This window comes from Camelus bactrianus, chromosome 22, assembly GCF_048773025.1.
Source record: "Camelus bactrianus isolate YW-2024 breed Bactrian camel chromosome 22, ASM4877302v1, whole genome shotgun sequence".
Lineage (NCBI taxonomy): Eukaryota > Metazoa > Chordata > Mammalia > Artiodactyla > Camelidae > Camelus > Camelus bactrianus.
Genome location: NC_133560.1, coordinates 25,700,254 through 25,714,975, shown reverse-complemented (window position 1 = coordinate 25,714,975; position 14,722 = coordinate 25,700,254). Strand labels below are relative to the sequence as shown.

At 51.4% G+C, this 14,722-nt stretch overlaps 1 protein-coding gene across 19 annotated transcripts in view; it reads right to left on the bottom strand.

Moving 5' to 3' along the window:
* SMARCA4 (SWI/SNF related BAF chromatin remodeling complex subunit ATPase 4) overlaps positions 1 to 14,722 on the bottom strand; it is an 80,880-nt gene that overhangs the window by 59,571 nt on the left and 6,587 nt on the right. For 17 of the 19 annotated variants that reach the window (XM_074350801.1, XM_074350803.1, XM_074350802.1 and 14 more), the window contains exons 2-7: positions 7,453 to 7,705; positions 5,432 to 5,564; positions 4,206 to 4,610; positions 3,835 to 3,933; positions 2,829 to 3,087; positions 496 to 622 (exon numbers count right to left, since the gene is read on the bottom strand). In XM_074350801.1, coding sequence (XP_074206902.1) covers positions 496 to 622; positions 2,829 to 3,087; positions 3,835 to 3,933; positions 4,206 to 4,610; positions 5,432 to 5,564; positions 7,453 to 7,674 — 1,245 coding nt within the window. In that variant the 5' untranslated portion in view covers positions 7,675 to 7,705. The remainder of the gene's footprint in view (positions 1 to 495; positions 623 to 2,828; positions 3,088 to 3,834; positions 3,934 to 4,205; positions 4,611 to 5,431; positions 5,565 to 7,452; positions 7,706 to 14,722) is intronic. The other 2 variants (XM_074350783.1, XM_074350784.1) reach the window with 1 other exon arrangement.

The window sequence follows — 14,722 nt, the reverse complement described above, 5'->3', positions numbered from 1 at the left end:
GCAAGCTAGGCAGGTGCTGCCACTCCCAGAAGGATCCGGAAGCACAAATGCGTGTGTGGGAAGGTCATGGTGGGGCATGGGAGGGGTGCTCATGCGTGAGGCACGCACAGTGAGGAGATGGCCGCTTCTGGACACCCAGCAGAGCCTCTCCTGCCTGCAGGTCTCCAGGTTTGCCCTCCCTCAACCACAAACAACATTTCTCACAGGTCGTTCGAAAGTAAAGGACCCTCAGAAATAGACCCATCCAAGTCCCCTGCTTCAGACTGGCCACTGCCACCTGAGGGAAGACCCACATTTATTCATCCCGTGAACGGTCAACGTCCCCCGATGGGCAGGGAGTGGGGAGGCAGGAGCGCAGTGAGTAGGGATGGGCACTGCTGCTGTCAATGGCCAGGGCACATTTAATCACTGCCGGGTGAGCAGCTCTCTAATCTAAGCATAAACATCAACAGAAAGGGCCCTTTTCCTGAAACAACAGCCCGCGCCTGCGCCCACCTGCCTCTGGAAGTTCAGCAGCCTGAGGGCCTTGAGCTCGATGGTCGCTTTGGTACGCAAATCCCCGGCTAGGGACCCGGGAAGGTTTTCAAGTTCCTGAATTCGGTGTGCGATGCGAGCCTGTAGCCTAGGGTGCAAAGACAGAAAAGAGGACAGGTGATGAGAGGTCTCGCCTGTTTACAAGGAACCCACCTGTTCCCTTTCTTTAAAGCTGTAGCCTTAGGAGAATCTATCCCTCGACGAAGGCTGATACTAGTCACTAGACAGGAGATGGCTCAGGAAAGGATGCCAGCTGCCGCACAGACCACACACAGGAGGGCAGCACGGAGGTCTTGGGAGCCGCGGCAAACAGGAAACCTGACAGGGCACAGCCGACCTATGGCACTTCAGCAGCATGAGCCGGCCCCTGGAGTCAGGCGGGCCAGGGTCTCCATCCCAGCCCTGGGAATCTACCTAGCCCGTGAGCCTCATGAACTCAGCTATAAACTGAGGAGAACCTGCAGAGCAACCCTACAGGCTTGGTCTTAATAAGGGTGATAATCCCCTTAAGTCTTTCACACTTATTTATCAAGCACCTACTGTGTGCCAGGGACCATTCCAGGTACAGGGCTGCAGCATTAAAGACTAACAGGGCTGTTTGCTGCTGTCGTGAGCTCACAGCTTTATCAGGAAGACAAGCCATAAAAGAGTTAAAAAATTAAGTATCCATGGTAATCCCAGAGAAGTACTTTGAGGAAGGGGCTGGAGGTGAGAGGTGGTGGGGGAAGGGCCTCTATAAGGTGATGACTGGCAATAAAAACTAAATAACCACAAGGAGTCATGTGCAGCATGTGCAAAGGCCCTGGGGCAGGAATAAGTCTAACTTGTTCAATGGAGAGAGGACTGGGGAGAGTCAGGTAGGTGAGGACAGAGCATTAGGCAGGGGTTGAAGAGAAAAGGGTTAGTCAGTGGATAATGGGAAGCCAGTTTTAACCCAGGGAACAGATCTAATGTAAGTTAATTGTAAAAAGAGTCTTCAAAAGCTCTGTGGGAAACACACTGTGCAGGTCAGGATGAGAGCAGAGAGGCTAGGAAGAGGTGCACACCAGATGGCAGGGTGAACAGTATTGAGGGAAAAGAGCTAAGAGCATGCACCATGGGGACACCGGGGAAAAGAAGTGCAAGCAAGGGTCAAGAGGCCACAGGGTCTGTGGTCCACTCAGCTGCTGGATGGTAGATGCCTGGGAACAGAGACAGGAGGGGAAAGTGTGGGGCATAAGGCCATCTGGATAGGCCAACTTTAAGCCATCCAGATGCAGCTGGAGGGGAGGCACCTGGGTACAGGGGCTAGTGCTCCAGGGCATATCACAGCTGGAGATGCACCCTGGAGATAGTCATTAGGCAAAGATTTACTGATGTATCTGGGGATTTACGGTGAATGAGGCACAGCCCCCTCCCCTGATGGAGCTAACATTCACCAAGGGAGGCCAGCCCTGAACCAGTTATAAATGCAATGGAGAAACGGAGAGTGCAAGGTGCTATGGGAGTGGATCTCAGGCACCCCCAGCAGTGTGGGACAGGGTGATACAGACCTACTGTGCACCAGGCATCTCACACAGCACCTGGGGCCCAGAGGCCTTGGCAAAGCAAACAGCAACTAGCGATGTTCGAGAGATGTCCACCGCAAACCTTGCTGGGGAGCTTTTTGAGTGAGGGATGAGCCAAAAGTTGGATAATACACTGGTGGTGAGGAGAAATGGCACTTTCATTCCAATGTGTACCTGAACAATCTCCATGGAGAGCAGTTTTGCAGAATCTATGAAATTTCCATGTGCACGGAAATCCCCTATACCCAAATAATGCCATGTTTACAGATTTATTCTGACGTGAGTGCACATGTGTGAAAACGAGAGGTATGTAAGTGTATTTATCATAGCATGATTTTAATGAAAGATTAGAACCATCTGTTGTCCATTCAGGGAGTCAGTCTCCTGACTGGCTAAATAAGTTATGGTTCAGCCACCAGGCAGAATGCAACCAGAAAAAAAAAAAAAGAGCTTTTTCTGTACAAATAGGGGATGATCAAAGATATGTTGCTATGGGAGGGAACACTGCACGCATCACCCACCATTTGGGGACCACACACATCATATACCACGTGGGGACATCATGCACCGTCTGCCTGTATACACACAGAAATTTCTCTGGAAGGATGCACACCAGGGAATTGGGAGGCTGGGGACAGAGGCAGGAGGGTGATTTCTGGCTGCACACCCACTGGCCTCTAGAATTGTGAACCACATCAGCGTCTCAGGGCTGACCTGGGTAGAGACACCAGGCAGCAGCACCCTCACCTGTACTCCCGCTCCTGCAGGATCTCCACCGGGTCCAAGCCCCGTGGCTTCTGGATAGGGGTGATGCGGCTCTGCTTCTGGTGGAGCGGCACCATGGGGGCGGGCTGGGCCGGCTGCCCCGGCGACTGTGTCTGGGGCGGCATCACCGGGGAGGCAGCCGGCGGGACGGCGGGGGGTGCAGGTGAGGGGCGACCCGTCGGCTGCGGGGGTATCAGCTTCTGAGGTGTGCTCGTGGGAGCAGCAGCATTCGCCATGGGTCCTGGGGCAGGGGAGGAGTCAAGAAGAAGAACACAGCATTGAGTTCCGGGTCAGTTCCAGGTGGAAATGAAAAGCCCTCCTGCCCTGGGGTTTGAGCTTCCTCTGGATTCCAGCCGACATGGCCCTTCCCCAAGTCTCCCACTGGCCCGGGTGCTGACCCTGGTGTGACCTCACAGGACCAGCTGTTCCCTGACTTTCTTCCACCACAGCTCTAAGGAAATCCTACTTAAGCGACTAGCTCTTCAGTGCCCATCGCTGAACCTCAGGCTCCAAGAGGATGGGGAATGAGCCTGTTTTATCCACTGCTTTGACCTAACAGATGTGACCCTCAAATACTGATGACTACACTTTATACAGAACACTGGGGAGCCCTGTCATCCTGCCTGCCCTCCACGGTGCTGGGGAGCATTCCCAGGAGGGAAGGGGTCAGCCGTCCTGGAGGACAGTGTCTGAGCTGCAACTGCGCCTCCCCTCAGCCTCTCTTGAATCACACAGTGGACTCATTCCCAAGTATCCTTCTCTTCCCACTATCAGCTTAGAGACACCAGGTCACCGTGACCCACAAGACAAGCGAGGGAACCAAACCCAAGCCTTTGGGAACCGAGCAAGCCGGATGAGACCCAAAGAGGACAGGAGGAAGAAGGAAGGACAGGTCCTCGGCCTGCTTGCTCTGACGAGGCTCATCTCAGGGTTGCACAATGAAAGCTCCACTAGGGAGTTAGGGCACAGATGTGTCACCAGAATTTACCTTCAGGCCAGGGCTTGGGAGGCCCTCCAGGGGGCTGGCCAGGCATCCCGGGGGGCACGCCTGAGGGTCCTGGGGGGGGCATGTTGGGCCCTCCCATACCTACATCCAGGGAGAAACAAACAAGCGCATAAAATGAGTCCTGTGTTTCTACCTAAAACAGCCAGCGCCACCCCCTGCCCCAGGGACAGCCTTGGCTCCAAGGGACACACCTAACATGCCTCTCATTGTGGGCACCAAGGGAGAGAAGGGGGAGCTAGAGAAACAGCATTTATCATAACAGTAGCCCTGCCTCCAGACACTGATGCCCACACTCCTGTCAGTGCGCTCTGAGACCCCACCCCAACCCAAGGACCGTAGGCAGCAGGCCTTACCATGAGGCCTGCTGTAATTTGGAGGTGCTGGTCCCGGACCTGGCCCAGGGCCAGGGCCAGGGCCAGGGCCAGGTCCTGTTGCGGACACGGAGGGTGGAGGTAGTGTTGGCATCTGCTGCTGCATCCCGGGCATCGGCCGCTTCCCCTGCACCGCCATCTGCAGGTGGTCAGGGAGGGGCTGCCCCCGGGCCAGCATCTTGTATGCCATGATCTGAGCTCTGAGCTGGTGCAGCTGGTTCTGGTTAAATGGGGTCGGGCCCCGGTTCTGCTGCCCCAAAGCCTGGGGGTCGGCGCCATCCAGAGGGGCCCCTCCTGGTCCGGACGACATCTGTGGGCCCGAGGATGGGCCACTGGCTGGAACCGGACTGGAGGCGTGCTCAGAGCCCCCCAGGGGTGAGGGGTACCCTGCAGGGAAACGTGGATACAAGCAGTCACTCAGTAACACACGTCCAGTAATTTTTAAGGCAAGGACAGTAATCTTACCACCCCGCACACACCAGTCCCTACCCTGAGACAGGGGATGGCCAAATGTCTCATTCTCATAAATCAAAGAAGAGGCACCCGGAGGGCACACCCTCACAGCCTGGTTGGCAGCCTGCACGGCAGCCTGCACAGCTGCATTGGTTTGACCCACCTTTCAGCAACACACCAACAATTAAAGTTGACACTATGCAGATCCAGGCTTTCTCTGGGCCTGTCCGCCTGCCCCTCGGCTTGGCCAGGCCCACTCCCCTCATTTCCGTTATCCACAGAGCCCTTGAGCTTCCCACTCCATGACAGGGGGTCATCTATTCCATCATTTCTCAAACTTCCCTGTTTGGAAAAGTCACCTGCAGGGCTTGTTAAAACAGAGACCTGCCCCTCTCCCGAGATCCTGACTCAGCAGGTCTGGAGCGGGGCCCAGGCACCTGCACTTCTAAGATGCTCCTGGGTGGCACCAGAGCTGCCCTGCTGTGGAGCCCAGCCTGCCCAGCCCTCGTCTAACCCCCAGTGCTGACCACAGGTCTGCCCCTCCAGTGTTCGCTCTCCTGGGGGCTCCAAGACAAGACGGCCTGAACAGGGCACCAGCCAAGCCCAAGCTAACCAGCTCTCTGTGGCAGGGTCTCCCAAAGGGCTCAACTGTCCTGGATCCTCTGAATCCATCTATGGGACACCCAGCTAGGCAAATGACCTCAGGACTCCCAGAGGGTGACAAAGAAGAGGAAAGAAGAGAAACAAAACCATACCTTGAGAGTGCTGGTCCATGGGGCTCGGCGGGGGCCCCATGCCTGCGTGGCCCCCTGACCGCAGTCCCATCCCCTTCATCTGGTTGTAGCGGGGGTCATCCGACATGCCCTTCTCATGCATGGACTCCATCGGCTACAAGAGTGGACACACAAGGCAGGATCAGCAAGGGGGGACAGGAAGAGGCAGCAAGAAAAGCATCACCTGAGACAAGTTCAATGTCACTGAAAATGTCTGTCCAAAGCCACCACAGCATTTACTGAACTGCCAACATGACCAAGTGGCTTAGGTCCAAGACACAGTCCTGACATCTACTTAGGTGTCAACGCAGATGCATAAGACAATGCCACCCAAGGGAGGGTGATGGCCTGGAGACTATAATGGTCAAGAGGCAAGGGGACATCTAGACTAGGACACCAGGGGGAGGGTGGGGAGACAGCTTCAGATGGCCAACATCTCACAAGGGAAGGACACACACAGCTCCATGTCAGGAACAGTTTTATCTGGGATACCAGGCTCCCTGTTCATCATCACAAGAAGACCTTGTCACCATGGATCTTCAGATCAGGGACTCTCTTTCTTGGAGACTATAAATTAGACACAGGAATGCCTGCCCATGAAGTACGGTAACAATATGTCAAATGTCCTCGCTTTTGGCCTCCTCCCTACTTGTTGAGCAGGAGGCTGTGTGCTGCATCATTCTGTCCCTCCTAAGGGGCACGATCAAATCCTGGTGGAAGGAAAACATACCTTTCCCCTTCTGATGCTTGGCACTAAACACTCCCTCTATGGAACGGCTGGGAAAGGGGATGTTTTCCAAGACCCTTCCAGGCACTCTGTAGGCTCAGTTAATACGAATGTCCTGCTCTCTGGTCAAACAAGTGGCCCAGTAAAGTCAGCTACAGCTCAGGGTGTGCTGTGAGAGGACAAGGAGAGGGCCCCTGGCTGGGAGCACAAGTGGCAGCTTCACCAGCAGGAGAAGCCATCAGGATGCCAAGCAGACCCCAGGGTGGAGCCCACCCCTGCTCCTTCTTCCCTGACCAGAAGAGCTGACTGACGGGCTCGCCTGTGTGGGCAGGGTGGGGGCCTCTGCTCCTAGACCAGACACATGGCAGGAGTCTGACAGACAAGTGTCACATGTCCCAGAGGAAGAAACAAAATGGGCAGAGAGGGAAAAATGGGACCGTACTGGAGAAGAAGCTGGCCTAAACCAGCGGGGTGGGGGCACCAACAGCTTCCACGAGGGAGGTGACAAGACAGATGCGGTACCAAAGTTGACAGAAATATATGGGAAATGAGTTGGGGGGGTCACCTCACTGTGCTGGAGGCCACTGAGGTGGCACATGCCTGAGGTGTTGTGAGGGCGGGAGGGATGGGATGGCTCTGCCACCAACTCGCTGAATGACCATCTCTCTGAGACCTTACTTCCTTGTCTGCAAAATGGGCACAATACCCACCTACACCTGATGCATTGGGAGAGGGGGACTCAGTAAAATGGGGTACAAACACACAGACTGCCCTTGTAGGGAGGTCAGAGGGGTTAGCAGAGGCCCCTTCCCCCCCAGGCCATACCACTCACATCTTCTACCATGACAGCCTCCTGTGGCCCCTGATGCTTGGAAATGTCACCTTTTCTTCTAGCTGAGGATACCTAAGAGGGTATTTCCTCATTTCCTTCAACCACTTCCCAGAAACACAAGAAAGAGGAAAGCTAATTGTGTTAAAAGCGGGTTTTCCATCTCACTGGCAAAAGCACCCTGCTCAGCGCAGGCAGTGCTGGAGGTCAGGATCCAGCAGGGTTAAAGGGCACCCGCTACTGTGCCTCGTGAATCACCCAGGCAAGCCGAGCAGCCCGAGGGGAGGAAACCATGGGCCATAAGCCATCTATTAGGATTCGAACATTTTCACTCATTAACGTGAGAGACAGGGTGGGTCAGCCGCCAACGCGCTGCTCGCTGCTCACCCTCCGGTCTCTAATCGCAGGGACTCAGTGGCTCGGGGCAGTGGGCCCAGGGATCCCTACCTTGTGCATCTGGTGCATGTTGTCCTGAGGGTACCCTCCAGGGCCCTGGGTCGGGATGGGGTGTCCTGCTGAGGGAGGCCCCGGGCTGGGCCCCATCATGCTGTGGGCGGAGCCAGGTGAGGGACCCGGGCTAGGGCCCAACATGGCTCCTGGGGAGGGGCCCGGGCCTGGAGAAGGGCCTGGCCGAGGAGTTCCACCCAGGGGTGGGTCTGGAGTGGACATCTTCACGGGAGCCGCGGACAGTGGTCTCCTGCTGGAAAAAAGTCCCGGTCAGTGTGGGGGTCGTGGCCATTGGCGGGACAAGTCAAAACAGGTCAAGGAGGATCATACACAGTCATGTCAGAGCACACATCTGACAGGGAGCTGGCGCCTTTTACACGCACCCAGTCCTCTCCCCTCCATTCTTCTCCAAGGAGGTGATACACCAGGCATCCAAAACTGGATCCAAGTCCCCCAAGGAAGGGGTGGGACTCAGGAGGTGGAGGCACAGACTTGGCAACAGTTGACAGTGCCTGACTTCCCTGGTATCTTTTTGACTGTAACAGAGGGAAGTCTCAAGGTAGTGCTGGCACACCCTTCACACCACTCTGATGCTTGCTCATCTTCCTATTTTAGAAAAAAGAAGAGCATGACTAAGGCTCAAAGCCTCTGCCAGCAACAGCATCTGACTGGACCTTCATAAATTCAACTAAAACAAACATTCATGGCAAGTAACGCTGGTTTCCACTTAAGGCAGTGAGATCAAGTTTCCCTGAAAATAAGTGAATTTGGGGGGAGGGTATAGCTCAGTGGCAGAGCACATGCTTAGCAAGCACGAGGTCCTGGGTTCATTCCCTACTACTGAGGTGGGAAGCCCCATAAAAAGACTGGCAGGACCCCCAGGCAGGGCCACTACTCTCCTGTCAGCACCATCTGGTTCTCAGAGGCTCTATCTCACTTTTTGCCTCTGAAACAGCTTACTTACCCCTAAAACTCTATTGGTTCACTGAGCTCACTCCTGATTGGTTATTTCCTTCACTCCTGATTGGTCCATTTCCCTAACTCCTGATTGGTCCACTTGTAGTACTTCATTTGCATGGAGCTCAATCCTCATTGGTCCATTTCCCTCACTCCTGATTGGTTATTTCTCTCCTTCCTGATTGGTCCATTTCTACAAAGCTTGTTCTTAATTAGTCAACTTTTGTTATACCTTATTTCCATATGATGTTACAAAGTGTAAACTGGTAGCCTAAAAAAGCCTGTGTAAACTTACAGATGGGGAGCAGAGCTTGGAGTGTTAACTCCTCTGGGCCTGCTGGCATAATAAACCTGAGTTCTCTAACTCTCTGAGTGCTGCTTGGTCTCTTGCCCAGATCCAGGTTGCTGTCACAACTGAGCTGTAACACCGAGCTACAACAATGAGCTGTAACAAGTTTTTTGCAACACTACCTCCATTGAAAAGAAAAGAAAAGAAAAGAAAAGAAAAGGAAAGGAAAGGAAAAGAGAAAGGAAAAGAGAAAGAAAGAGAGAAAGAAACCTAGTTACTCCCCCAAATAAAACAAATTTAAAATTTTTAAGTATTAAAAAAAAGAAAAAAAAAGAAAAAAGAAATAAAACTATTTAAAAGTAGGCTCATTTAAAGAGAAGTATTACAGAACCTATGGCACTCTGATACCAAACATTTCACAAGTGATACTCAACAGTCCAAAGTTTAATGAATATTGCTGTAAACTAAAAATTGATACCCAGAACTATGACTCAGAACCTCCACAAGGTCCAAAAATCAGCTAAAAAAAATCCAATGATGTTGATAAATTATGCTTGCCATGACTGGCCAGAGAGCCGATAAATGTTACCAATGCTTTCACAGCAGTATTATATACATTAGCCAAGATACAGAAGCAACCTAAGTGTCCAATAGATGAATGGATAAAGGTAGGGGGGATGGAATGTTACTCAGCCATAAAAAGAATTAAATTTTGCCATTTGCAACAACATGTATTATGCTTAATGAAATAAGTCAGAGAAAGATAAATGTTATCACTTATATAGAGAACTTAAAAAAATAAAACAAATGAATATAAAAAAAACAGAAACAAACTCACAGATGGAACAAGCTAGTGGTTACCAGTGGGGAGAAGAGAGGAGGGGCAAGATAGGTGTAGAGAATCAGGAGGTACTACTAAGTATAAAATATATACATAAAATGTATAAAAAGTATAAATCTACTAGGTATTAAATGAATAAGCAACAAGGATATATTGCACAGCACAGGGAATACAGCCAATATTTTACAGTAACTAATTGGATTATAATCTATAAAAATGTTTGAATCACAATATCGTTCACCTGAAACTAATATTTTAAATCAACTATACCTCAATTAAAAAGAAATGTTACTGACTCAGCTCTGTGTAAACATTCACACGATCTGCTACAGAAACAGGATACTGTTTGATCCCGAGCCGCCCCCTAGTCTCTGCCCTGTGACATCTCCTTTGCTAAAATGCTGATCCTGGAGTTCGAAATCTCTGGTCCAGGGGTCTGTCTACAGGGAGGATGCATCAGCAGTCACACTTTCCAAGGGGGAAGCCAAGGGACATGGACAAGGCTGCGGCTGGGTCAAGGGCAATGGCTCCTTGGGGCTCCCCTCTGGCCCACAGAGCACTGCTCTCAAGTTGGAAGGGGGTCAATGGTCCTGCACCTTCTTAAGGAACCTGCGGCATCTGGCAGCTCATGGTTTCTTTCTCACCTGGAGGTCTCCACTCCAAGTTGAGCCAACTGAAACTGACAGCAAAATAAAATCCATGCCACCTCCCAATCTAAAGGCGGACGTGTCTGCGTGCCTCTGGAATGACAGCTCCTCTCGAGGGAGTTTATGTTCAGCATTAGCCCTTCACTTTTCTTCCCATCAAAGTGCACTGCACCTCCAGGAATTAACTGCCTCCTCTCACAGCAGTGCCAGCGTCATCAGCGACAGAGCAGCTCACCAGACACTGGAGGGCATCAAGAAAGATCTGTGTGCCGGAATACGGCAACATCCACTTTTCAGAAGCAAGGAATTTCACAACACACTTTCAGAATGGCATCTGCTTCAGAAGCTGCCACCTCAGAAGGGTCAGGCTAGCAGGTAAGTGCTCGGAGCCACCATCAGCGAACTCATTTCTGGACTGAAAGCCCAGACACACATGGGGAACAATAGTAAAGGAGGCCTCAAAAGTGCAAAATTGTGTCAAGGCAAAACCATCCCGAGAGCCAAGCAGGGAAGGTTCCGTCAAAAGTCCCATCCGTGATGCTGGTGCTGTCTGTGGACAGCGTAGCAGTGGAAAGAACAGAAAACTGGAAGCAGGCAGCGGTTCTCAGTGTAGTACTGAGGAGGGGCAGTTTGTTTATTTACTTGCCCTGAGTTCTGGCACACCTAAAGTGCCCTGATCCCAGGTACACAGCTGGATGAATCCAGGATCAGACATAGCACTTCCAAAATTCCAGAAGGGGGAGAGGGCCCCTTCCCAGACAAGACGACCCTCCCAGGCAGAACCCCTGCTCTGGCTCTACTGCTGCAGGTTAGTTTCACCTGGTATTGAACTCAGTCTGATAGAGGGTCACACAGTTTATGTCTACGCATCATTAGGTCCGGGAGGGACATCCGCACTGTTGGGATAGCCATCAACTCTCTACTCGTCCATTCTCCTGTTCATAGATGCGATGCTACCAGGTCTTGGTTAGCACAAACAAAGCAGCTGTGAACAATGTCATTTGGTGGACATGGGTGCTCATTTTCCTTGTGTATCCAGGAGGGGAAGTGTTGGTCATACGGGAGGTGTAAATTTAGCTTGGTGGATATCACCAGCTTTCCAAATGAGGACTACAATCGCACACTCTGCTCTCCCTGCAGCAGTCGGGGTGAGTGTTCCAGTCCCTCTAAATTAACACCAACACTTCGTACTGTCAGTTTTTAAAATTTGTGGCCGTTCTGGTAAGTGTATAATCATATCTTATTACAGTTTTAATTTGCATTTCCCTTGTGACCAACAGTGCTGAGCACCTGTCCACATGCTTACTGGCCATTGAGAGCTCCACTTCTGTACAGGCTCTATGTTTTCACTAACATCTTACTCAGGAAATGTGGTTGCCATTACTGTCTCCCACTGATGAAGAGTTTTTAATGATGTCCAATGTATCAAGTTTGTTCTTTTATGGTTAATGATTCTGAGGTCTTGTTTAAGAAATCTTTGTCTACTTGTGACAAAGAGCAATAATATATTTGGTATCTGCCCTCCGTTCCCGACAGAGCTCCTAAAACCCTCATGATTTCCTAAGTGACAGGGGTGATAAGAACGTCTTACACAGAGCTCCAAAATCCCCACATGAGACGTTCCTGAGCCATAGGGGTCTATTTTGTTCTAATAGACTAGGTAGGCTCCTGGATGGCTTCAGGATGGGAGGTGGTCGCAAGAAAGACAAAGCCATGGTTAGAAACTTAGAATCTTCAGCCCCACCCCCACCCCATCCTCCAGGGAGGGAAGAGGGGCTGGAAATTGAGTTAATCAACCATGCTTTTGTGATAAAGCACCAAAAATCTCTAAACTACAGCGTTTAGGAGAGCTTCTGGGTTGGTGAACATATCCACATGCCACGAGGGTGGTGTACCCCAGCTTAATGGGGACAGAAGCTCCTGCTCTCGAGACCCTTCCAGACCTCACCCTATGTATCTCTTCTGCTATTCACCTGTATCCTTTATAAACTGGTAAACATAAGACACAACCAAATGTCTCCTTGAGTTTTTTGAGTTGTTAGAGGAAATTATTAAACCTGAGGAGGGAGTCATGGGAACCCTCACTGGTGAGCAAGTTGGATAGAAGTGTGGATAACCTGGGGGCCCACTGCTTGCAACTGGCATCTGAAGTGAGGGGCAGCCTTGTGGGCTTGGGCCCTTAACCTGTGAGGTCTGCACTAACTGGGTATTTATCATCAGAATTGAATTGAACTGCAGGACACCCAGTGATGTCCACAGAAACTTGGAGAACTGCTTGGTGTGGAAAACTCACATGTTTGGTGTCAGAAGTGTTGTGAAAAGAGGAATCAGGTCCAGGTCATGGAGACAGAGAAAGAGAAGGCATATTTTAAAATCCAGGGGGACTGTGACTTGCCCCCACCTTCTAGTACTTTATAACTACTGAGGACATACCAGTCACGAAGAAACCACAGGGAGGGAAGATCCGTTCATAGAGGGGAGGGAAAGGAGTGGGCCCATTTGGTAGTAAGCATTTATTTCCTCACTGAGGCTGCACCACCACCCTACAAGGAAGAGCCATCATACAGAGGGGTCCCTGAGGCTCACAGGCCACACAGCAGGTCAGTGAAGGAGCTGGTGTCACAAGGCCAAGGCCACAGTACAGCCTGGACTCTGAGCATGGACTCTGCCATCTGCCAACCACACGACGCTGGACTACCTGAGACTGTTTCCTCCTCTGCAGGCTGGAGCTGAGACCAGCCCCTCCCCAGGGGTCGCCGGCTGCACCACACAAGCTAACACATGCAAGGCACACAGCAGCAAGCGCCAACACACTGCTGGTGACATCAAGGCCCTCCTCGGATACAGAGCAGCCACTAATTGCTTGTCACCACTGTCCTGTCACACAGGTTAAGTCCTTCAATCCCCCTTCCCTCAAACAGAGATGAGTAAACTGAGCCACGTGTTAAGTAACCACTCTGGAGAATTTGCTTCCAAAACAGCCTCCCTGCAGGACAAACCTCAGTTAATGCTCCCAGCCCGCAGCGCTCAGGACAAGCGGCTCGCTTCCCCCTGAGGAATTAGGGGCTGCACAAGGCAGCTTTGCTGACCTGGAGGAACAGCAGCTGCCTGAAGGCCACACAGTCTCGGTGCAAATGAGGACCAGCTGTCAAAAGTGATGACATGGTCCAGCCTGACAATCAAGGGTCAGGATTTGGGCTGCTGCAAACTCTCCCTTGCCCTCACACTTCCCCTGGATGAAGGTGGTGTTCTTAGCCATCATCAAGCTCCTTTCAGCCAGCTAACCCTTCCTGAGGGGCGCAGGCGGGCCTGGCCCTGCTGAGCCAGAGAGGGTGTGAGACAGGGTTCCAATGTGCTTCCACCCACAGGGGCTGGACAAGCCTGGCCAGGAATTTCAGAAGAGTTGGAATCTGAGGATAATGTACACCCCTTCCCTTCCTATACAGGAAACTAAAGATATGGCATTTTCAGCAAATTCCTTGGGTCACTGAGGTCAGCCTTAAGGCTACTTCAGAGGGTTTTAGGTGGCTTCCTGGTGCTGCCTGGACTCCTGCAACAAGCCCCTGACAAGTCACTTGGTGTAGCCTGGAAAAGGTAGGGCGACTCTGCACCACACAGAAATCCACCTCAAGCCAGACACACATCTCAGACCTACGCAGGTGAGAAAAGCAAAAGACAAAGGGGTGTGGGAGCCAAAATGGCTAAGCCACCAGCACACGCGTCTGGGACCTTATTGAGACGCATGTGGCCCGGGGGGGGTGGGGGGCAGATGTCTCTGGGGGCTCCACGAGGAGATTCCAGGCAGGGAGCCCAAAGGAATGTGACTGAAACTAAAAGTACTTAAGGCCAAGAACCAAAAAGCTGAAAACTAAGATGTTCAGGAGTCTGTGAGATGAAAACAGACTCCAGGGTTCCTGGAGTCAGAGTGTCTGTGAGGAGCTCAGCCAGGTCACCTCGGTATATCTGAGAAGCCCCTCCACAGCCAAACAATCAGAACCGCCCACAGTCCACGCTGCAAAAGTCAGAGAGCATACTTAAAAATGAACGTGGCAGCTACGTGCACATGTTCATGGAGGATGATCCAAAATGAAACAGGGGAAGAAGGTATTGTCACAGTTAGGTGTGCCTGGCCTGAGATCCACTTTGCTAACAATAATAATATCCACATGCTAATCCGAGCCTAGAAGCCAGACCAAAGAAAACACGCACCAAACTGCCGTTGGCAGTGGCCAACGGCTCTCTCTGGAGGCGTGTGATGGGGAACTTGCACTTTCCACATCATGGATTTCTGGAGCTTTTTGTATGTCTGTGTTTGTTTTAACCATCTATTACTGTTGTAAACAGATTTTTTAAAACATTTTTTAAGGAAAAAAACAAGCCTAGGTCAGAAAAAATACCTGGGAAATAAACACCCAGAAAAGATGCCCAGGAAGTGCCTTTGTGGAAATAAAATGGGATGAAAGGATTTGAGGACTGTGTTATTTTCCATCCACTTTCAACTTCACCAAAATCACTACGTCGATGTTTAAATGCGGA